The sequence below is a fragment of the Eurosta solidaginis genome, chromosome 1, assembly GCF_040869045.1.
Source record: "Eurosta solidaginis isolate ZX-2024a chromosome 1, ASM4086904v1, whole genome shotgun sequence".
NCBI classification, from domain to species: Eukaryota; Metazoa; Arthropoda; class Insecta; order Diptera; family Tephritidae; genus Eurosta; species Eurosta solidaginis.
In genome coordinates this window covers 385,079,934-385,103,034 of record NC_090319.1, presented here as the reverse complement: position 1 = coordinate 385,103,034, position 23,101 = coordinate 385,079,934, and the positions used below count along the sequence as shown (strand labels likewise).

At 33.3% G+C, this 23,101-nt stretch overlaps 1 protein-coding gene across 4 annotated transcripts in view; it reads left to right on the top strand.

The window, feature by feature from the left end:
• The window catches only part of LOC137238398 (GTP-binding protein Di-Ras2), a 31,012-nt gene extending 8,529 nt beyond the window's left edge, over nucleotides 1-22,483 (top strand). For 2 of the 4 annotated variants that reach the window (XM_067763301.1, XM_067763303.1), the window contains exons 2-5: nucleotides 2,193-2,793; nucleotides 8,613-8,798; nucleotides 8,934-9,104; nucleotides 12,383-22,483. In XM_067763301.1, coding sequence (XP_067619402.1) covers nucleotides 2,491-2,793; nucleotides 8,613-8,798; nucleotides 8,934-9,104; nucleotides 12,383-12,544 — 822 coding nt within the window. In that variant the 5' untranslated portion in view covers nucleotides 2,193-2,490 and the 3' untranslated portion in view covers nucleotides 12,545-22,483. Of the gene's footprint in view, nucleotides 1-1,445; nucleotides 1,634-2,192; nucleotides 2,794-8,612; nucleotides 8,799-8,933; nucleotides 9,105-12,382 lie in introns of those variants that run through there. The other 2 variants (XM_067763302.1, XM_067763304.1) reach the window with 2 other exon arrangements.
• The last annotated feature ends 618 nt before the right edge of the window (nucleotides 22,484-23,101 follow it).

The following is a 23,101-nucleotide window of genomic DNA, read 5'->3' as shown; positions in this document are numbered from 1 at the left end:
GAATAGACTGGTGTTGAAAATGAGTGAAATCGGATGATAAGCATGCCCACTTTTTATATACATATATAACATTTTGGAAAACACAAATAACCTGATTATTTAGTAAATATTACACCTAGAATGTTGAAATTTGACGTGTGGACTGATATTGAGACCCTAAAAATAAAAATTTGAAATTTTTTTAAATGGGCGTGGCACCGCCCACTTGTGATAAAATCATTTTTACAAATATTATTAATCATAAATCAAAAATCGTTAAATCTGTCCTAACAAAATTCGGCAGAGAGGTTGCCTTTACTATAAGGAATGCTTTGAAGAAAAATTAACGAAATCGGTTATGGACCACGCCCACTTTTATATACAAGATTTTTAAAAGGGTCGTGGACGAATAAAATAAGCTATATATTTACAAAAAAGAGCTTTATATCAATCGTATTTCATTCCCTAAGTGGATTTACAACAAAAAAGAGAAAAAACTTCAAATTTAAAAAAATGGGCGTGGCACCGCCCCTTTTGTGACTAATAATTTTCAATGTTTCGGGAGCCATAACTCGAAGAAAAACTAACGGATCGTAATAAAATTGGGTACACAGATTTTCCCTATAGCAGGAAATATTTCTAGAAAAAATGGATGAGATCGGTTAAAAGGGTCATAGACGAAAATAATAAGCTATATCTTAGCGAAAAAGAGCTTTGTATCAATAGAATTTTACTTTTTAAATTGAATTATAACATTAAATTGGAAAACACTAAAATTTGTTAAAATGGGTGTGGCACCTCCCCTTTTATGGCTAAGCAATTTTCTATGTTTCTGGAGCCATAATCCGAAGAAAAGTTAAAGGATCGTGATAAAATTGGGTACACAAATTTTCACTATAGTAGAAAATATTTCTAGTAAAAATGGACGGGATCAGTTAAATACCACGGCAACTTAGATATAAAACAAGTTTAAAAGGGTCGTAGACTAGAATAATAAGCTATAACTTAGCAAAAAATAGTTTTGAATCAATTATATTTCACTTATCAAGTTTTATTGTAAGAGGAAACACGATGCCACGTGTTGTGTAGAAAAGTAATTTATCTGAAATGAAATGTGCAACTGAAGCTCACGCTGAGTATATAATGTTCGGTTACACCCGAACTTAGACACCTTTACTTGTTCATAAATCTTATTAAGTTGTTTCTTATGAGTTGGTGCTTGATACTTTTTATAATAATTATAATTTGACGGTTAAGTTTTTCTTTCCGAAAAAAATTCAGACAACTCTGAATTTTTCGGACAAATCATTTTTTTTTTGTACATGTTTTTTTTTTCTTTTGTTTCAAAGAGCTAAAAGAGGTTTGGAAACTTTTAAAAATAGCCGAATTACAAAATGATATGTTTTTTATGAACACTCTAATGTAAAAGCTGTTACATTCCAACCGAAAGCAAATCCGTAGAGCCAAAGTGAAGGGAATTAGTGTTATGAAGGAATACACAAGAAACGCATGATAATGCGTGATTGTGAATTGGAAACGATAAATAATTATAAACAGAAGCGATATAAAGTGAAAATCAACAATAAATCATATTCAACGTATACGAAGCAACTAAATGCGAGTGTTTCATGGAATTTATAAAAATTGTGCTCAGGTGGGTGCTTAAAAAATCACCCCTTGAGCAGGTGTAGCATATTTATGGGCGTTAAAGCATTTTCTTTTTCATAGTGAATGTATATTAGACTGGGTCGATTTATTAACCAATATCGCGCCATCGATTTTTCGATAGGAATTGGGCTGAGGAAAAAAGTTCTACTTCGCATACCCAAACAAATTATTTTCAAGCCTGGGTCAGACAGGGTATATATGAATATTTGTTTAGTAGGTCATGAAAAAAAACTTAAAAATCAAAAACCAAAAAAAGAAAAAATTTTCGCAGGCTCGAAAATTATTTTTTCGGGTATGCGTAGTGGAACTTTTTTTCCTGAGCCCAAATCCTATCGAAAAATCGATGGCGCAATATTGGTTAACTTTCGTCCATACAAATCGACCCAGGTTAATGTATATATGTATATACTTAAATAATAAATGAACTTTGATATATATGTATATACATAGGCCTATGTGAATGTGAATATACATATGTACGTATATATATGTATGTAGAAGCGTGTGAAAAGTTGTATAAAGTTCCAAATTTTTTTTCTCTGTAGAAAGGTCGAACTAAAGATGGCGAGTGAGGTTATAATTCTAAGAAACGACAGTTAAATATATCAATAAAGCCTAAAAGTATACGCAAAAAAGAAAATCGTGTTGAGCGTATCAAATTACCAAAACGGGGGAAAAAGCCAAAAAGAAAACAAGCAAATAGAAAGCAAGCAAAATCGGGCGAAACTTGCATTTCTTTGACAAAAGCTTTTAAACTTATTGAAAAACGCCCAACGCCTTTAGCTCCAACGCCGTGATATTACACACTATTCACACTAGTAGAACTTTGAATCAGCTGTCACGATGGCCGATGAAGGAAAAAATGGCAAAGAAGGAAAGGAAGGAAAAGACGGGAAGGAAGGAAAAGAAGGCAAGGAAGGAAAAGAAGGCAAGGAAGGAAAGGATGGAAAGGAAGGAAAGGATGCCCCCAAAAACGAAACTAAAAAAACAAGCCAAGTCACCCGTGCCATGCCCGAACAGAGCAACGATTATCGTGTTGTTGTGTTTGGTGCCGGTGGTGTGGGAAAAAGTTCACTGGTTTTACGTTTTATTAGGGGAACTTTCCGGGAAACTTACATACCTACTATCGAAGACACCTACCGACAGGTAAGTTCTACACAAAGTGTTTGTTGATTTATTCTTACATTAGACTAGCCCCTGAAACTTCCCCTCCTTAATAAATTTCGTGGCATATAAATATATAAAGTATGGTTGTACGAAAGAATATATGTAGCAAAAAGCAATAGGAAAAAGTTGTAGCTTTGGTCGATCATCGCAGGAGTGTGACCTCAAACTACACTCACGGGAGAAAAGTCTTTGAAGAGATTAACAAGATATAATCGAAACAACTTGTCCATTCTGTAGTGGAATTCACTAACTTTTGCTAATCGATAACTGTAACGATTTCGTTATTCAGTAACCAATTTGTATCGATATTCGTTGATCGACTATCAGCTGTGTTGTTAAATAAACGGCAAGTAAATTGGCTGCGTTAAAAATCACGAAATTAATATTACTGGCAATATTAGTTAAAAAAGAGAATCGGAACTTTAACTAAATACTTTCAAAGACGAAAAGTTGCTTTATTTATAAATCAAATGGCATTTGAGTACTTGGCGTACGTTTTATCACAAGATGAAGAATTACTAAGTCCATCGCCAGTGGACAGACACCTTCTTAGAGAAGTATGTAGATAACACATTCGACTTGATGCAACGGAGTTTCAAAAGCTGTACCGACTAACCCCAGACTTGGCTCATGATATTATTTCTCAACTTGATGGTCAATTAAGGGGTACAAGAATAACTGCGAAATCAACAGAGAAAAAAAAAAGAAATTAATACCGCATTTACCTTTTGTTAAAATAGGTAAAAACTTGCACAATAATGACTTTTAAAAGCAGGCAGTATACGGAATTTATTTATTTTTGGCATTCCTTTTGTGCTTTTCGCATTTTTTAGGTTTCGTTAAGCTGTGCAGCCACCTTTCTACTATTAAAAAAAATTTAAGCGTCATTTATTTCAAGTCGTTAAAACTAAGTTAGTGAATAGTACAATCGATAAGGCAAGCGACAAAATCGCTAATTAAAATCTCGACAAATCGCATCGTTATAAGTTAGTGAATTCCACTACTGATGTCGCGTAATTAAAATTTTTTTCCAAAATATTTATCGAATTAGATTTTTTTTTTAAATTTCTTTCTTGGGAGTAGTTTTTCGTAAGAAAATTAAGGACGCACTTTTTGTCTTATACGCCCAAAATGTAAAACAGTTATTTTTTATATCCGGATAAGTTCCTCACATCACTCCTCGCTCTAATGTATACAAATTGTGAAGTGGCCATCCGAGGCAGAATCTAGTGATCTGTTTTGCTAAGGAAAGAGTCGAAGCTGGTAAGAACGCTAGAATGCCCGCGTCCCCAAATTCCAGGCTGCGGTCACTGCATTCAAAGGCAAAGTTTGCGTTGCACTTAGAGCCCTGCTAATTTCCTTGTGGTGGGGTGACATAAGGTCAACGGCCAAAAGTTTAAATGATCAATTGGCTTTGTGGACGCTTAAAATGGTCATAAGGTCACTTGACTTTATGTCCTGTCTTAATTTGGTTCAAAAACTTCCGTTTGATCTCTTGAACATTGCGGGGAAAAAACCATAACCACACCATGGTATAAAAGAGAAAGTAGTTCCACTTATAAATTTTTGACGTATTTGGGAAGTTTTGAAGTTCCATAAAGTTTTTTTGCTTACAGCGTTGCAAAATTGTGGTTCTTCGTCATAGGAATTTACGAGTTGGATACTCTTCCGCATTTTTCAGTCGAAAAATCCGAAAGCTATGTGTCTAAAAAAAACAACTAAAAAGAATTTAAGCGTTTAATAATTTGAATTTTCATCATTCAAGGCAGATGAGTTTTCAATAAGAAGCTTTTTATGGCAGAAATACACTCGGAGTGCTTGCCAAATCACAGCCGAGGAGCGGGTCCGTTTAGAAAACTTTCTTCTAATTAAAAAAACGTGTTTCTAAAAATGTTTCTTGGGAAATACAGATATAGCACTTATAGCCATACAAAGTACTAACACAAATTTCCACTAGATCAATGGAGTACCTAAAAGGCAATGCCACGATTTGAGTGAATCGCGCTTTGACTATGAATAGACTCACTCAGTTTAAACAAGTTTTCATTGTTTTGCCAATGACACTAGCATAGAAAGCTTTGTGTCATCTTTGGCTTTGTTTTAAATCTAAATCGATTAACCACTTTAATGGCTGGATTTAGCTTTGCCATCTACATCATGGCACACAACAATGTGGTACATATTTTAGTGTGAAGCGTCAGTGTTGGTCAGTGTAGTTCCATGTTATTTGTTACACGCATCCGACACGCATGAGATTCAATAATAATAATAGTAGGAAAAGTTTCTACGTCAAACTTACGGCGGCTTTATAGGAGTCGATTTTTTTGGTGTATTATTTGGCGTTCAACAGACTTGCTGGTATTGAACCAAACACCGGTACAAGAAATGCATCCACCGAAAAATTTTATGTATGTATCTTAACCGTTGATATTTGGTTCAGCATAACAGATGCTCGAAGCACACCGAGAGCATAGTTTTTTTTCACTATTGGATCCTAAGCCATTTCTAGGGCAGGCAGTTTGTGACTGGTGTGAGGGTTTAGCCGAACTCCTGCTATGTATCTGAGCGGCTTGCACGCGTGCATTGCGCGGAAATTAGCCCGTAAATGTTGACTTTCATAGAAGCGTATTTTTTTTTCAATACCGGTTACAGTTTTGAAACCGGTTTAATGAATCAGTCGCTTGTTTAGAAATAGTTAGTTTTTCGATGCTGCTTACATTTATGGAACCGGTTACTTTTTATAAGCCTGTTACTTTTTTAAAACTGCTTACATTTTTAGAATTGGTTACTGTTTTAAAAGCGGTTTTTTTATTTACTTTAGTTACTTTTTGTAAACAGCTATTTTTTTGGAACCTGCTACTTTTTTAGAACCGATTATCAATTTGGAACCGGTTACTCATTCAGTAATTCACTCGTTTAGCACCGGAAATTGTTTTGAAGATGGTTGCTCTTCTGAAACCCGTTAACTTTTTCTTTTGATCCGGCTACTTTTACTTACGGGTTACTTTTTTGAGAGCGATTACTCTTTCGAAATCGGTTACTCTTTTGAAACTGATTACTTTTTCGAGACCGAGCTATCTTTTGAAATCGGTGTTGGTTGGGTTATTTTTTTTCGTATCGGTTCCTTTTTTAAGTCCAATTACTCTTGGAATCTGTTACTCTTTCCACCGGACACTTATTGTAAACGGTAACGCTTTTTTAAATAAGTAATCACCCTTATCACGAAGTTCACGCGGAAAAGTGTTCGCCTTCACTTCTTTTGTTCGGGTGAACTTTTTCCGCCTATCGGCAATTTCGGGCGAACAAAAGTTCACTTCGAAACAGCTGATGCTCTATTGCGAATTGGCAGTGAACAAATAATTTACTTACAAGTGTGTAAATTTTGTAACCAAGCATATATTTCCTTCAAATACAACAAAAATATAAATAAAAAATTATAAAATAATGTTTAGTATTGCACTTAGGTTGGTATTGATTGAGCGCGAGGCGAATATATATATATGTGAAAGCGATTCGGAGGCAATTAAGGAACAGTTCTAACCATTTGGAGCTAAATGATTCACTGTAAGCTAAAAATTACTATTTTCAGCACTTTTGAATAACAAGTTAATTTTTTTCAATTAGCTTTCGCCAATATTATAGGCTAAACAAGCTGGCATTCTAATATTTGCTAGTTATTCTTACCAACTCCTTGCCACCATTGAAGCAAAAATTTGGAGTTCCACCAATTGTAAAGTTGAGTAAATGTCTTCGTTTTTTTCGCATAGGGAAAAAGCGTTGGAAAGGACCATGAAGTGGGTCTTAGGTAATCTTGTTTCAGTGAGGTGATCAACATTTTGGAACCGTTGCTTTGTCCACAATGCATAACTTGGCCGACTGATACGTTGTGAAAAAATAGAATTTACATACTTAGCAATACAGGAATTTCACTTTTTTCCGCTCAGCTTACGATTGTGCATTATTTATTGATTTATTTCTAATAATAGAAGTACATATAATTATAAGAGTAACAAATTTCAAAACAAAAAATGAATTACATTTTGTTTTCCTCTCGTTCGCCTGTAAAATATAAGTGAACAAATTTTGGTTTCCCCGCTGTTCATTTCGCCCGAACAAAGAGTTGCCAATAAGGTGAAATCTTTTTCGAATACGAAAAATTTTTTCTCCACCCTCTGCGATAGGGTGAACAAAAACTGTGAATATTTTCGGGTGAAAATAAAACTCGCGATAAGAGTGAATATTTTTGAACTTTTACTGCTTTTTGGGCATTCCGTGGAAACTCGAACTTAAAGTAGCAATGATGTAGAAATCATTCAGAAAACATTTGAAACCAAGGTATTTCGAATAGGTTCGAAGCTCTTACGAAAATAACCTGAACTGAACTCTGCAGGGTCGGAAACTATTTCGAAAAGATCCTCAACGGATTCGAGGAAATCCTGAAGATATTTCTTAAGTCATCTTTAACAATAGCCTTTAAATATAAGCAACTGGTCCCCAAATAGTCTTCCAACTATTCCATAAATAATATGATATTGTAACGAATTTAGTGCAAATCCTTTTATTCGCAACCTTCTGCTAACGTCCGTATCGCTAAACTGTTGAATAAACAACTCCAATATTCAATAATGAAAAATGGCCTTTATTAAAGTACGTCACAATAACACTGATACTTCACAACCAATAGCTTGCTTAAATGAAACTGATTTTCAAAATAAGACTGCTATTGCTCGCTAGGTAGCGTCTTAAATCCAACTGATTCGTGGTGCTCAGCCTGTGCCGCTTTTATACTCTTCGGTTTCCTCGTTCACGCATTTCTCGTAAGGTCTAGTAATTTCGTGAACCTGATGCTTGTTTACTAGCTATATACACGTATATTTGCAATTTGTATCCATATGCGTGTGTATATGTGAGCGGCTGATGATGACATGCGCTTGCGAGTATCTCTCTTTGTTGCCCCGCACGTATGTGTGCAGACATAATGATTAATTTGTTTACGTACATACAAGTATAGCAGCTTGCTTTATTGTTGTTGTGGCTTTATTTACTTAGTATCAGATTAGTGATGGGAGTATCACTTAGTGTCACTAATATTCGTCACAATATCTTTAGCTACAAGTCTTGTCCCGACAGTTTCATAATGACGAAACTCAGGGACGCTTTGCGGAATGTTTATACGTACTCAAAATTTAATATTTTCGCATAGACCTTCGTACAACGGACGCTAGGTAGGGTGTGCGTTCATATTAATGTAGTGTATAATAAAAGTGTATAATAAAAGCCGTGTTTGAGTGAATTAACCCTTTCACCACCAAGGTGGGAATGGAAACTCAAAACAATTTGAATAAGCAAGCGTTCCATTGATTATTATGAGTACCATAGTATGAGTATCCTTCACGATCAGCTGGTTAGTTCAATGTATTACTGACCATGCCATGGAAGATGCATCCATTTACTAGTGAAACTAGACGAGTTTTGGGATTATATATCATATCGACTTGGTTAAGCCACAGAAATGGGACATATTACCCCATTGGTGTACAAAATTTAAGATCAGTCCGTAAATTGGATACCGATGGGCAAATGAGTCCCAATCAACGACTTGTAGGAGAACCAGTGCGACATATTATCCCAGAACAAATCTATTTTCCAAAGTAATTTGATTTATTTTCAAATTTTTTTGTTTGCCAAGTTGGGGACCGCTTCTTACAGTACGGTAATGAAAGGGTTAAGCCATCAAGCTAAAAATTACTATAAAACTCTTAAAATGGTAATCTTATATGAAAATTCATTTGCATTAGGTTATTAGTTGTAATAAAAACATTTGCACACTGCAAATAACCGATACAACTGGCTCACATCAATTTCCGGCGATGCAAAGACTGTCTATAACCAAAGGTCATGCGTTTATATTAGTTTATTCGGTTTGTTCGAAGCAAAGTTTAGAGGAGCTGCGACCCATATGGCAAAACATCAAAGACCTAAAGGTAACTGATAATATTTTCTACATCAATTAAGACTTTAAACGTGCTAGTAAAAATAATATTTAGTAATAAAATATGCATGCATGTATGTGTGTAAATGCTATGTAGGTGCAATTACTTTTTCTCATTTGTTTCAAGGGGCCGGATGTTGTCAATATACCAGTTATGCTAGCGGGCAACAAGAGCGATGAAAGTGCCGAATTACGTGAGGTGAAAGAAGCAGAGGGACAAGCACAGGCAGCAGCCTGGGGTATATCGTTCATGGAGACATCGGCAAAAACCAATCACAATGTCACCGAATTATTTCAGGTAAGTGCCAAAAGCTGACAAAAGTTTTAAGTAGCTATGGGCAAATCATCACTAATGCGACCCTATACAAGATTTGAAAAGGAAATCTTACTTAAATGCAGTTCGAAACATATTTTTTTCTTTTACACTCAGTGTTGTCATTCTGGAGCCACATTCGGCTCTTTTTTAACCCCTAATTTTCAGAATAAGTTTTTTTTTAACTATTCCTGCCATTTTGACTCCAACTTTATATATTACAGTTATTGCCAACGTTTTTATCGCATAATTTTAAGTGGGATAGGAACTATGAGACAAATTCGTTTTCATCGGCAATACTTTTGCACGTTTCTGAAAAAACCCTTAAAAAAAATGGCGAAAAAATAAAGTTTTTCACCAAAACACTCTTCAAACCCAAAAAATATTTTTTTTTTTTCAAAAAACTGTTATCGCCTAAATTTTAGCGGACAATTTTGAGTCGGCCAGGGTATACATCAAAATTTTAAAATCAAATGAAAATTTTTTAAGTTGGTCATGAAAAAAACTTTAAAAATCAAAGAAAAAAGTCAAAAAACTCAAATTTTGCAGACTCGAAAATTATTTTTTTGGGTATGCTTAGTGGAAATTTTTTTCCTGAGCCCAAAACCTATCGAAAAATCGATGGCGCGATATGGGTTATATTTCGTTCATGCAAATCAACCCAGCTTAATGTACATATCATGATCCAAGTAACAGATCTCGCATTAAAGGCAACAACAAAAAGTAAAACTTCTGCTGTGACGTCATGCTTTTGAAGTATGTTTGAAAGAATTAAAATGTAATAAAAGAGGACAACAAAAACAAATTTATTTGATTTTTATTGATATTTTTTGCATTAGGAAATTTTAATTTAAATTATAAATTTACATATGAAAAAACTTCGATAAAAAGTTCACAAAACTCAAAATTGCGAAAGATTAATGTCCTTTCCTCCACAGTAGGAGTCGTCAGTATTGGGCGCCTTCAGTCGTCAATATGATTCACGTATCCAGATCGAAGCTGTGCCAAAGTGACTCTCTGGAGATTCTGGTTTCCTCAACTGCAAGTTTAGGTTATTGTACTCTGAGAACGAGGTTCGGCATGCATTTATCGTCATAGGACTTACCGATTTTTTTATGATGACTCTGAGGGCCTTCGTTATGCTCTTTTGGTTCATAAGGCTTCTTCTGTGATGGATTTCTTCCTAGTGCTTGCAGAAATGACTTCTTACGTCCCTGGGAGGCGGGGCTCTTCCATCAGTTGTCTGTTAGGATGGCCAAGTTTCTGAGATTTCAACAGAAATTATTTGTTCCTCGTCTCGTTTCTCTCCTTTATGGGGACTATTCCGCCTCTTGTGAGCGCGGTGTTTTGACAGGCCTGCCTCCAGAGTGTTTCTTTTACGCTCGATGTCCATATTGGAGACGCATAGCGTACAATCGGCTGGCCAATTGCTTCAAAGGTAGCTACAGCGGTTCTTTGCGCCTTTGCCCCAACTGCTGCCATCGAGGGACTTGAGGACTTTGCTATGGCTCTGAACTTGAGATGCAATTACGGCTACATGGTCACCAAAATGTAGGTCATTATCGAAGTCACCCTCCAAAATTTCGGGCGTGGGACAGTTAGAAGCGTAATGCCATCGACGTGGATGTCTAATATTTCCAAAACTTGTGTGGTCCATTTCGTGAATATGGTCGCTGAAGAATTGGCTAAGGAGATACCTGACCAGTCCTTTCCTTTTTTTAGGAATTTACACATCCCTTCACAAAGCACTTCATTTTTTGATACAAGCCGCGATTTGAAAATAAAAATCGCAAAAAAAAATTTTTTTACGAAATTTAAATTTGTGACCGTTTAGAAAACACGTCAAAATTTAAAGAAAAATGATAATTAAAAAAACCGAAAAACTTCAAATGCGTTACGTCATTTGACAGTAACTTTTTTCCTAAATTAAATTACAAATACGCGGTTGTGGCATTACGGGATCTTTAATCATTCGTTCATGTGTACAAGTATTATATATTTTTACTTACCAATATTTGATTTCCTTAAAAATAGATTTCAAAACATATCAAACACTAACCGCAAAATGAACTGGAATGAAAAATTTGAAATGGGTAATTCCAGCCTACAGTATAAGGGATGGTTATGACAATTAGTGCAATCGAGAACTAAGTTATTTAGGTCGAGTATCTTCATGCGCCAAATAATTAATTTCAAACATTTTTTTATTTATACACTATGAAAGTCTCACAATTTTATTACATTCCAAAAACTTATAAATTTCACTAATGACAACTATAAGTTATGAAAACTAGCAGTTAGTTTAATTAAATGTCAACTTACTTCCTTCGTCGGTAAGTAGTTAAATGGTTAGATGTCGTTTTCAAATTGAACATATGCCTCTAGTGTTCAACCGTAGCAAATTACCATGGTGAGATATCTTTTTGCTATGGTGGGAAATCTTTCTAATAGTACCCTGTGACTAAATTGCAATTATTCATTTCATATTTGCCAAAAATATGCATTTAAATATATTTTGCTAGAATTTGCCACGGTGCCTTGGTATTGTATTTCAATTTTATTAGCGTGTGTGAAATTAAGAAAATTAAGACGAATACTGTGTAAGATTTTTTCCGAAGATTTTTTACTTTAATGTTCTCCTTTAAAGCTTTAATAGAATATGAGTAAGTAGAGTAATATTTCGTCTATCTACCCCAACCCTAAATGGCAGCCCTACTTAAAAATGTCCTTATTGTAATGCGGAGTGAAATACCTTTCGTTTGCTACCCATACCGGCATATCTCATGCAATTTTTTTTTAATTTCGAATAGGTGGCAACCTTGCGAAACATTCTGAGTGGCAGCACCTAGGTCGAAAGTCTTAGAAGGTGATACATTATCTCTGTGCCAAATTTCATTTAAATCGGTTGAGCCGTTCTCGAGATCGTTCGGCTATACAAATAGACAAGAAGTGCTCGCTTAAAGTTATAAGATTTTTGTTTTTTATTTTGAAAAGAAGTTAGTTTATAGATTGAGTGGAATATTGTTATGGATTCGCCGATTTTAAATCCGGAGCAACATCAACAAATTTCGGTCTAACCATCCAAGACAGATATGAAATTATATGAACTATATTATACCTATTATGTGAATTCCCCAATTAAACCCGATCTTTACACATATTTCGAGGAAAATAAAACTATTCAACCCTTCTAAAACATATGCACATATTTTTTTGGAGCTACTCCAATATTAAGTAAGCTTCATATATTTATTTCTAAACAGGAACTGCTCAATTTGGAAAAATCTCGCACTGTGTCGCTGCAGTTGGATGTCAAAAAGCAAAGAAAGCAAAAAAAAGAAAAGAAAAGCAAAGAAAGAAACGGTGCTATACCGGAAAATGGTGAAGGATCAGCTGGTATCAAGGAAAAATGTCAACTTATGTAAGAGTAAACGTGAAGAGCGTATCAACGAAGCATGGCTATGATATGGAGAGTGGGAGGTAAGCAGAGAAGCAAATTTGGAAATTTTATTAAGTATGGCCGCCAACGGAATGGTGCTTCTTCTACTTATATACATACATACATAAATATAAAGAAAATTATTATGTACATACCTACATATATGCATCCATCATACGAGTCCACAAAGCAAAAAAGGGAGTACGACTAAAAAAACTTGTTGAAAATTATACTCGTTTCGAATTAACTTCAAATTAGCTTTAAAACGTTTTTTAACTTATACTCAAATGTTACAAGCTTTATTGTTTAGGTATTTTAAGTAGTGCGTATAAAATGTAACTTTAAAATAAATATTACTATTTAGTTGTATATACATTGGGGTCTGTCTAATAAATATGTACATATTAGGGTGTTCGATTGTTCGCCTTTTTTCAAAAACCGGTTTTCCGATTATTCGAAAAATTTTAGATATAAAAAACAGGCATTGAGTTCTAAAACCTGGGGAAAACCGGATAAACTGGTTTTTTAGTACTTGCCCAAAATAATAAAATTTCTGTTCAGCTAAAAATAAAAGGTAAATAGTTTATTGAAAACAAAACAAATTCAATGTGTATTTAATACAGTTATAAACAAGAGATTATTAAGTCTTATTTCATTTCACAGTGTAATATTCATTTATGGTATCAAAAAGTCCTCATATGTGAAGACTTTACTTATTGCGATTAAAGTAATCTGTTAAAAATAAAATACTGTTTAAATGTTTCGGGCTCAATATATTCTTTTCTTTAGTCTTTATGAAACTTGAGACAGAAAATGCTCTTTCACTCAATGTGCTAGTGGGACTTATTGTCAGTAATGCGTTATACAATTTTTCAAGATTTTCTCTCCATTTCTGACATTTTGCAAAACATACAAAGTCATCTAAAAAACCTCTGCCGCACTTTTTCGCTAAATGATTTTGGTTTTGAAATATCGCGAATGGTCTTATCCAACTCACTCTTTAAATCATTTTCTGAATCCTTAGTTCTGTACTGGAATCAGATGTATCAAATTGATTCTGCCCAAACAAACGATCATACAATGCTACATCGTATTTTTTTGTATAAAAGAATCATGAACGGGATATTGTCCAGTGTTTAAGTAAAAAATCAATGTTTGGAGAACATGGCGCATAATCATAGTCAAAATAAAATAGATTTTAAATTTAGTTGCAGCTTTTTGACATAATTTTCTATGAGCTATCTGTCAAAAAAACTGAAACTAAATTTAAAACCTATTTTATTTTGACTATGATTGTGCGCCCATGAGTTTAACATTTTGCCGTATTTCGATAAACTTTCAAAGGCCTTTATAGTCCTTCTGAAAAACCGGTTAACCGAAGAAAAAAACGGGTTATTCTATATTCGAAATTTTAGGATAAAAAAAACCGGCCAAAAAATTAAGAAAAAACCGGCTTAAAACCGGTTCGAATAAACCGGGTCGATCACCCTAGTAAATATGGATAAAACTTTTTATCTGGCTGCAAAGCCAGGTTTCGCGCATATACGCCACGCAAATACACTTAAGATTCAAACATGATAAAAACACCTGCCAGGTATAAAAGTTTCTGACATTATGGACGTTTTTCCGCAATGAAAAAAAATTCAAATTTCTCAACTGCACACATACATATTTATTTTTTTCTCAAACAAAAACCAATTTGAATAACTTACTTTGTTTAGTTTTAGATTTGCTTCTGCACTGCGATTGATTTTTAAATATTATACTGCACAAAAACTTAAAAAAAAATCATGGCCGACCAGAAGAGAAAGTGGTTATACCTTGTGTTTTTATCATGGATTTAGCAAGTTTCGGCTCCTGTTTCTTTCAAAAATGTGTACAAAAAAATACTAAACAAGAAATTTTCCAAAAACTAAACGTGTTACAAATATAAACAAGAATTTCTAAAACAAGACGCACCCTAACGTAATTGCACACATTTACATATAACATTATATATTTGTAAATTATTACTTTTGCTACTCAGATTTAAATAGGCTTTTAACGTGCCATTTAAATAAAAACCTATTTAACTGAAACTGAACCTTACCTAAGAATCTTTTATCGTATTCAGAATCTGTAATACATTTGTTTTCTTTTAACTTATAATTAAAAAGTTTTGGAAAAAAGTTTATGCCATCAAAATAAACACTTTAGTCTCAGTGTGATATGCTTTTCAGAACAAAGCATTTTCAAACCAAAAGGCTTTTTTTTATTTTGGGACTTTCCTTGCTAACCAAATTGAGGAAATTTCATTTACTCAAATATTACTGATATAGATATTTTGTTATGAAATTTTATATTGTGTTATATTTTGTTATGTTATGTTAAAATAACAAACATGGCATGCAATTTTGTACTCTGTTGTGCTGTTTTATGTTATTTTTATAGAATGTGACTTCATGCTATGCTATGTTATGTTACGTTATGTGTATTATGTTATGGTAGGTTATTATGCGCAGATAGACAGGCTCAGTACGTACAAGTGTAGGTTTACTTCACAAAATACTAGTATGCGGTGATGGTATTGCGCACATCAAGCCAATAAAACGAAATTTGCTGCTCCTCTACTCTTTTTGTTGAACGCTTATAAAAATAAATGTGTGAAAGCCGAAAACAGCGTTGAGAAAAAGTTACTCTCAAATGTTAAACATCGGTAAATTTCCCGATTGTGGTATTCTGTAACACTTATCTACTAAATTTGATTAGTGGCCACTTAAAAAAAAGTTAGAAAATATCACAACTGGAGTTTTCATAAGAAATTTTCATGGGTAATACAAATCAGTGGCAAATATCTTTCAATCAAGTCTGGGCTTTGAAAAAAGGGTTTGGTTGGCGAACTAGCCATATCCGTATCATTTTAAAACAGATGATCCAACCAACGTTATGGATGTAAATGTGAATGTTGAATGGTGCCATACCATAACGCCTTAGCCATAACCCCACCATACCCAATGCATTAAGGGCCAATTAATGGTGACTTATAACAATAAAACCATAACCAGATAAAACAGCTGATCGAACCTACCTTATGGAAATCAATATAATCGATTAATGGTGCCATACCATAACTCTAACGCCATAACCATACCATAGCCAACCAATTGGTTTTTGGTTTCTCGCCATATCCATAACCTAAAAATATTTGAGTTGGTGAATTTAATAACTTTTTGTAGATTTTATTCATTGTTTTGGATACGTTATGACTAAGAGACTTATTTTTTTTTCTCGGACGTTGTGGCAGCGCACTGCCCTCAAGTGGCCCGATAAAACCAGGCTAATCCTGTTTTTGGTTTTTTTTTAATGAATACATATTTTTTTTTTTTTTTTTGTATCCTAATTGTTCTTTATGTGTTATTTATAATTTTTTTGTTACCGAGTCTTTGAGAGGCAGTGGCTTCTTAAGCGCCGAGATCTAAAACCGCTCAGCTACAGAGAAACTCATCAGCTGAGAAATATAGATTCACAAAATACAATAGACTAAAAGTAAATATAATTTTTTAATTATTAAGAGAAGATAGAACCGTCTTTTTTATGGCAAAGAGCGAGTCCGAAACATCAATTATTCTCGAGTGAGAGTTATAATCTTCACACAAACATAGAAAAGGTTCGTATAGTGGGAAATTGCTTCTGCATTGTTTAAGAATTATAGGTTTATAATGCCATGAAACTCGGCATGGAACATTCAAGTTTACTTCGTTCAAAAAAAATGGGCTTGAAATCGATCCATTTAAAAGTCTAGCCATAAATAGTACACCTAGCATTTCTCTACGACTTGCAAGTGTAGGAAGATTTATTAGTTTTAATCGATTAGTGTAAGGAGGAAGATTATACGGAGAGTCCCATTGAAGATTTCTCAAGGCGAAAAGTAAAAACTGTTTTTGAATTGATTCTAGTCTATCCACATGAACTTGGATTAATGGTGCCATACCACAACGCAAACGCCATAACCATACCATAGCCAACCAATTGGTTTTTGGTTTTTCGCCATATCCTTAACCTAAAAATATTTGAGTTGGTGAATTTATTAACTTTTTGTATATTTTATTTATTGTTTTGGATACGTTTTGACTAAGAAACTTATCTTTTGTGGAAAATGTTTGTAATTTTTTGCGTTTTCTTCATTTATATAAAATTTTCACGATTTTTAGGTTAAGGCACCATTAATCGATCACATTGGTGATGGTTATGGATATGGGTATGGTTACGACTATGGCGTTAGGGTTAAAGAAGTTTAATTAGCCCTTAAGGCGTTATGACTATGTCAATTTTAAGAATATAATTGAGCTCATCTCTGACAGGTATTCGAAAATATTGCGGAAATTTCCAACTAATAAAAAGAGATAATTGATAAACATTTCGATAATCCTTAAATTTAAAAAATATAGGTTTATTACATATATTGGAAAAATAGAAGATGTAATTTTTTGTAAAATAGCAGTATACATGCATTCCGTTGTAACTCTACTCGACCAATTTCTGTGCCATAACGACGTCACATTTATTTGAAAACACCTCATTTGACGTCATTTGAAAATGTTGTCGATTTTTCCAGAAACGATTTAAGTTTATTAGCTAAAAATATCAGTGCAAAAAAATCTTGTTACGAAAATTGGAGAGAAATTTTCCTTAACGTAATCGCTTGGTTAAAATTAAAACAAAGAAATTTAGGTTTCAGTTTTATAGCACAGTTCTCACATTCAGCGCTCCTAACATAACCATAAACTCGTGCATATGCATAAATACATACATATCAAAATAGCCTATTGTTTCGAAATCTTATCTAATGGCAGAATAAGAAAAATATTTTGCATTCCTTACTTTTATTGAAAAATAAAAGTCACATATGTACATAACATAGATTGTATTTAACGTGCTAAAGCAACTCACTCATTGTGGATAAAACAAGTGTGATAACTTCTGCATAGACATCAAAATTACAAATAGAATGGATCACCTGATTTGTAATTAACTCTCGCTGTCTCATTCTGTATCTCTTTCTATCACCCGCTGAAGATAGCCGGCCCTATGCGCCGCCATATTGAACATCCTGTCAGACAGTTGACAGATAAGATATCACACTTGTTTTATCCACAATGAACTCACTCATTCGCGCACATGTCTCGTAATCATGGAAACCTCGTAAATAATTTTTACTCATGAGCTCTACGAGTTCAGTATAAAGCTGCTATTACTCATACATAAAGGCCAATTAATGGTGAATTATAACCATAAAACTATAACCATATAAAACAGCTGATCGAATTTACCTTATGGATATAAATGTAATCGATTAATGGTGTCATACCATAACGCTAACGCCATAACTATATCATAGCCAACCAATTGGTTTTTGGTTTCTCGCCATACCCATAACCTAAAAATATTTGAGTTGGTGAATATCAAAACTTTTCTGTAGATTTTATTCATTGTTTTGGATACGTTATGACTAAGATACTTATTTTTTGTGGAATATGTTTGTAATTTTTTTGCGTTTTCTTATTTTTTATGAAATTTTCACGATTTTTATGTCAAGGCAGCATTAATCGATCACATTGGAGATGGTTATGGATATTGGTATGGTTACGACTATGGCGTTAGGGTTAAGGAAGTTTAATTAGCCCTTTAGCCTAGATTCGACTATGCAACTTAACCATTATACTCAACTTGGCACATACGATGTACGTTGTACTTGATTTTTCGCAAAATCTAAAGAAAAATGCAAATAATCACATTTACTAACATGTTTACAGAAATATCCAAATAAAGTTTAAAAGCATAAACGGCATCCTAAAGTGCCGACGCTATTTGGAACATACGAAGAAAATCAAAATTCAACAGAGTTCTAAGTCAAGTATTTCTAAGTGTTGGGTAATCGGTTATGTGAAATGCACATTAAACAGAACCTTAAGGGACAATTCTCAAGTCAAATAAAATCTATGCAAAGTATGAGTAACGTGCGCTTAACTCATAAGCGCAATAAGGCACACATGTAGACCGGCATGTTATGTTTTTAGCTCAGAGAAAAGTTAACTTGCCGTTCCGCAAGAGTGTCCATGAAAACTAATGCAAGTCAAATATATACCAGTAAAATATTTCTGAGTGATGAACGGCACGGTGAAATAAAATCTGGCATCAATATTTTTTCATACTCAATGCACAATAAATACCTAAACATAAGTAAAAAACATTAAAATAATGTATACTAACTGTAAACTATAACAGACCAGTGAATTATACAAAAGTTTAAAGGATGCTCATATTATCTAAATCATACTGAAACGTATGGTATTTAAGACATATATGTATATTCATTGTACTATGCAATCATATAACATAAATATTTAATAGAAACAAAATCATGTATAAAATGTTAAAGCAATAAACTAAATAGAATATAAACCAAATGAAATGCATGCACACTTAATAAATACTACAGTTAGGAAATTAATCCGATAGCCAAAATTATATATACAAACAAATTTAAAGAATAAAAATCCAAACTTTAAGAGTGTCCTGTATTCTTTCCCTACCTATATTAAATTTTGTTCTTGTAGAGGTCAGTTGAACCCGTTATTTGGGTATTGAGCGAATGTAGTCCAGTGCTAGTCAAATTTTCTGCAAACGCAGACAAAGATTAATTTTTTCATAGAGTTCCATTATAGATATGATACTCTAAGGCATCTATGCCCGCTATTGTGGTATTTTTGGGTATTCTATAAAATCAGTTTAATCTTGCCAGTTGGTGATCTTCGTGGCTTATAAAATCTAAAAAAAAAATCAAAAATTTGAAACTGCAATAAAACGTGCCATATTCGAAATTCGGATTCAGTGGAGGAATTCACAAACTTTTGACGATGAGATTTCAATTAACGCTTTATTGCCCCCGATAACGATTGTGCTATTCACTAGCTCACTTTAAGCATGGCTAACATATAGTCACCATGTTTATTACAAATGGAAGAACAATGGAATTTCAGCTAATGCCATTAACAATCCTAAAGCTATCTTCTATTATAATATTATTTTTTATTACTGATGGCGTTTATAAATTATGCAGATAGTTAAGCGACGATAACTGCTGATAGATAGCCGAATATAGATAAAAAATGGTTACTGAATACATAAAGTTATCGATTCGAGAATATAATGATGTCCAATTTTGTTAGAACAGTTAGTGAATTCTACTACAGGTCGTCAAAATATTTGCAAGTGTTTGACTTCTTTTTGAAATTTTTGAAATATTGTCTACATCATGATGAAATAATAAAGGTGATGTCAACAACACAAGCTCTATTTTCCAGTATTTACTTGTATTACAAAAGTATTAAATATTGACTGCTTAATTTTTCGTACAAAATTCCTCAACAAATTTGTTTTCTACAAAAATATTTCTATATTCTTTTGGAGAACACAAAGTTACTTTAATCTTTCTGGCTAAAAAAAATTCTAGCAGCCACTTGTATAGTTAAAATATTTCTAAAATCTACTCCGATCTTAGTAGAACTCACAGGCAGTTGTGTATGATAGAGAACCCTCTAGAATATGCATGCCGAACTTGTCAGAATAAGGGAAAACGTCAACGGGATGAGAACACCTGAATATTCATTTCATCATGGTCAAAGAGGATAAATACAATAAGAGCCGTCACTCGTTATTTTGTGGCGAGTATCTCGCTGGAAATTGAAAAAATTGATGCCGAATGTTTTCTGAGAGGGACATTTTTAATTGTCTCGCATTTATCCATGCCGTGTAGGCCCCTTGTGTAACTGTGATTTTTGGAAAGAGAATTAAATAAATTAATTAAATACAGTCGAGAAATAAACACAAATACACCACGAAAATGTATAGAAGACGTTTATAAACATCTCGCCAAAAAAATAAAGTAGCGACTACCTCTCAGTATACATCGAGTAAATGCCAAAAAAATAACGATTGACGGCTCTTATTGTATTTATCCTCTTTGTCATGGTATACATAAGATTTCTGAAAGAAGTTTCTTCGAAAGACTATAAAGTGCTAAAGTAGGAAATGAATGAAAAAATTCCTTTAAACATCAAGTATTTAGGGACTTTTTTTTAATCTGAGGACAAACAGTTGATATGTTTGCTCGATTTTTAGTACCTCTTGCGTTTTACTGGAAACTTTGGTTTGTACGACCTAAACAGACCTCGGACTCAGAATCAACACGTCTAATTAGCTTTAAGTAGATAAGTTAAAAGTACAGAAAACTTGATGAAATTGTTGGGTTCGTTTGTTTTTATATGGCTTACATATAATCGATTTGCATTGATTGAAAACCGACTAGGGGGTATTCGAGTTCAATATAGTATGCGATCAACTAGCTATAATTATTCAAATACTGACGGATACATAAAATCAATTTTTCGTCAATTAAAAATAAAATGTCATAAATTCAATTTTTTTCATATATTCTACATGCTTTAAACGTTTCTGGTACTGTGACACCTTTTACAATTTTCCATAAGAAATCATTTTCTATCTATCATTGTGTATAAGACAAGTGTGGTAACTTCTGAATAGGCATCAAAATTACAAATGGAACCGATCACCTGATTGTTAGTGACTATTGTGGTCTCATTCTGTATCTCTTTCTATCACCCGCTGAAGGTAGCCGGCCCTATGCGCCACCATATTGAACATCCTGTCAAAACGCTGCCAAAAAGCTAAAAAGTAGTCATCTTGGACATTCTTGACCAACTTTTTTTCCACAATGCTATCTATCTTTATACTATAGCAACGCGTCACCTCTGTCAGCCTAATTTAAAAAATGCCAACTTCTAATTACTACGTTTTTAACGGATTAAATGTGATGAACTTTGTTTAAATACGTCAAAATACTCAGAGTCATTTTAAGGTTTAAAAGAAGCGAAGCTGTATGTACACCTTAGATAAATTAAAAAACACATACACAAATTAAATTAAATTATTAATGAATAAAGAAAAGCTAGAATTACTTTTGTGGTTTAATTAAAATGTCAATAATATTTTGTAAATACATATATAATAATGTAAACCAAAACACTTAAGAAGAGAGCGTTATACCAATTTGCTGAAAACATTAAAAAATGCGTAAAGTATACCTATATTTGTTATTAAATTTTAATAAAACCCTGTTTTGAAAATAATAAGTGCTACTTGAAGCTTATACGTAAACTCAAAAAAACTTATTTTAAAGCAAAATCTTAGCATTTTTCGCTACAATTCTAGCGTTTATATATATTTTTAAGTTTTTATTTAAAAACAATATAGTCGCTTAAGTGCAGTTTTATAGCATTTAGTTAACTTAAATATATTAAAAACAAAAGAAATGAAAGTAAACATTGAATTGAAATTGACAAAGCTTTAATTGTTAAATATGATATCAAAATAATTTATTAATTATACATAAATACATATACATATTAAAAATTAATTGATTCTTCTTAAAAATTACAATAAGTAAATTAACAAACAAATAAATATAGTAATATATTCAATTTATTTGTGCTATACATAATTTAAGCAAAAGTAGGTCTTAAGTCAAACATTAAACATCGAAATAAAACCAAAAATATTTAGATGAGTAAAAGCACCCCAAAAAATAGTATATATAATACATACCACAGCTGAATATATATATACTAGGAAGTATGTAAGTTTGTATAAATACATACTACAAAGTTTGTTTAAAAATATTTAATAAAACTTATTAGAAGAGCGCTTCTTCCCGTAGTCTAGAAATTAGTGGGGTATTAGAATATTTGCTGGCAAGCAGCTATTAGAATGTAACTTTACTATTGGATACATGCGAAACAAAAACAAACATTAAAAACTTTAGATTGTAGTATATAAAATAATAAAATGTTAAATTCGCTTGAAAGAATTTTTTTATTTGGTTTACGTTGTTAATACTACGTTCTCACCAAACCCAAACACAACTCGGTAAAAGTCTAGAATAGGGGTCGACTGCTAATACGCAGGGGGTGGATAAGCGTAATACAAAGCCTTATAGCTTCCGCAACCCAACAGTCAAGTCAACCTCACCTACGCGAGGGGAATCCTGTTACAAATATGAGTGTATCATATGTACACATATTTAGCAGGCTAGGCTTTGGCGACCCCAACTTTCTCATGGAACTAGATTACTCACAACTATTTTATGTAAAATATCTGATCGCGAATGAAAATTTTTATTTTCGCTTTGGTACTATTTATAAAAAAGAAAAAAATAAATGTAAGGCGCGATAACCTCCGAAGAGATCTAAGGCCGAGCTTCTCTTCCAATTTGCGTCGTGCTCCTCTTGATTTTTCCCTACAAATTGGCCGGACGGGACCTACATGTTTTATGCCGACTCCGAACGGCATCTGCAAGGCAGATGAGTTTTCACTGAGAGCTTTTCATGGCAGAAATACAATCGGAGCGCTTGCCAGACACTGCCGAGGGGCGACCCCGCTTAGAAAAATTTTCTTCTAATTGAAAAATCTTATTTCTAAAATTTTG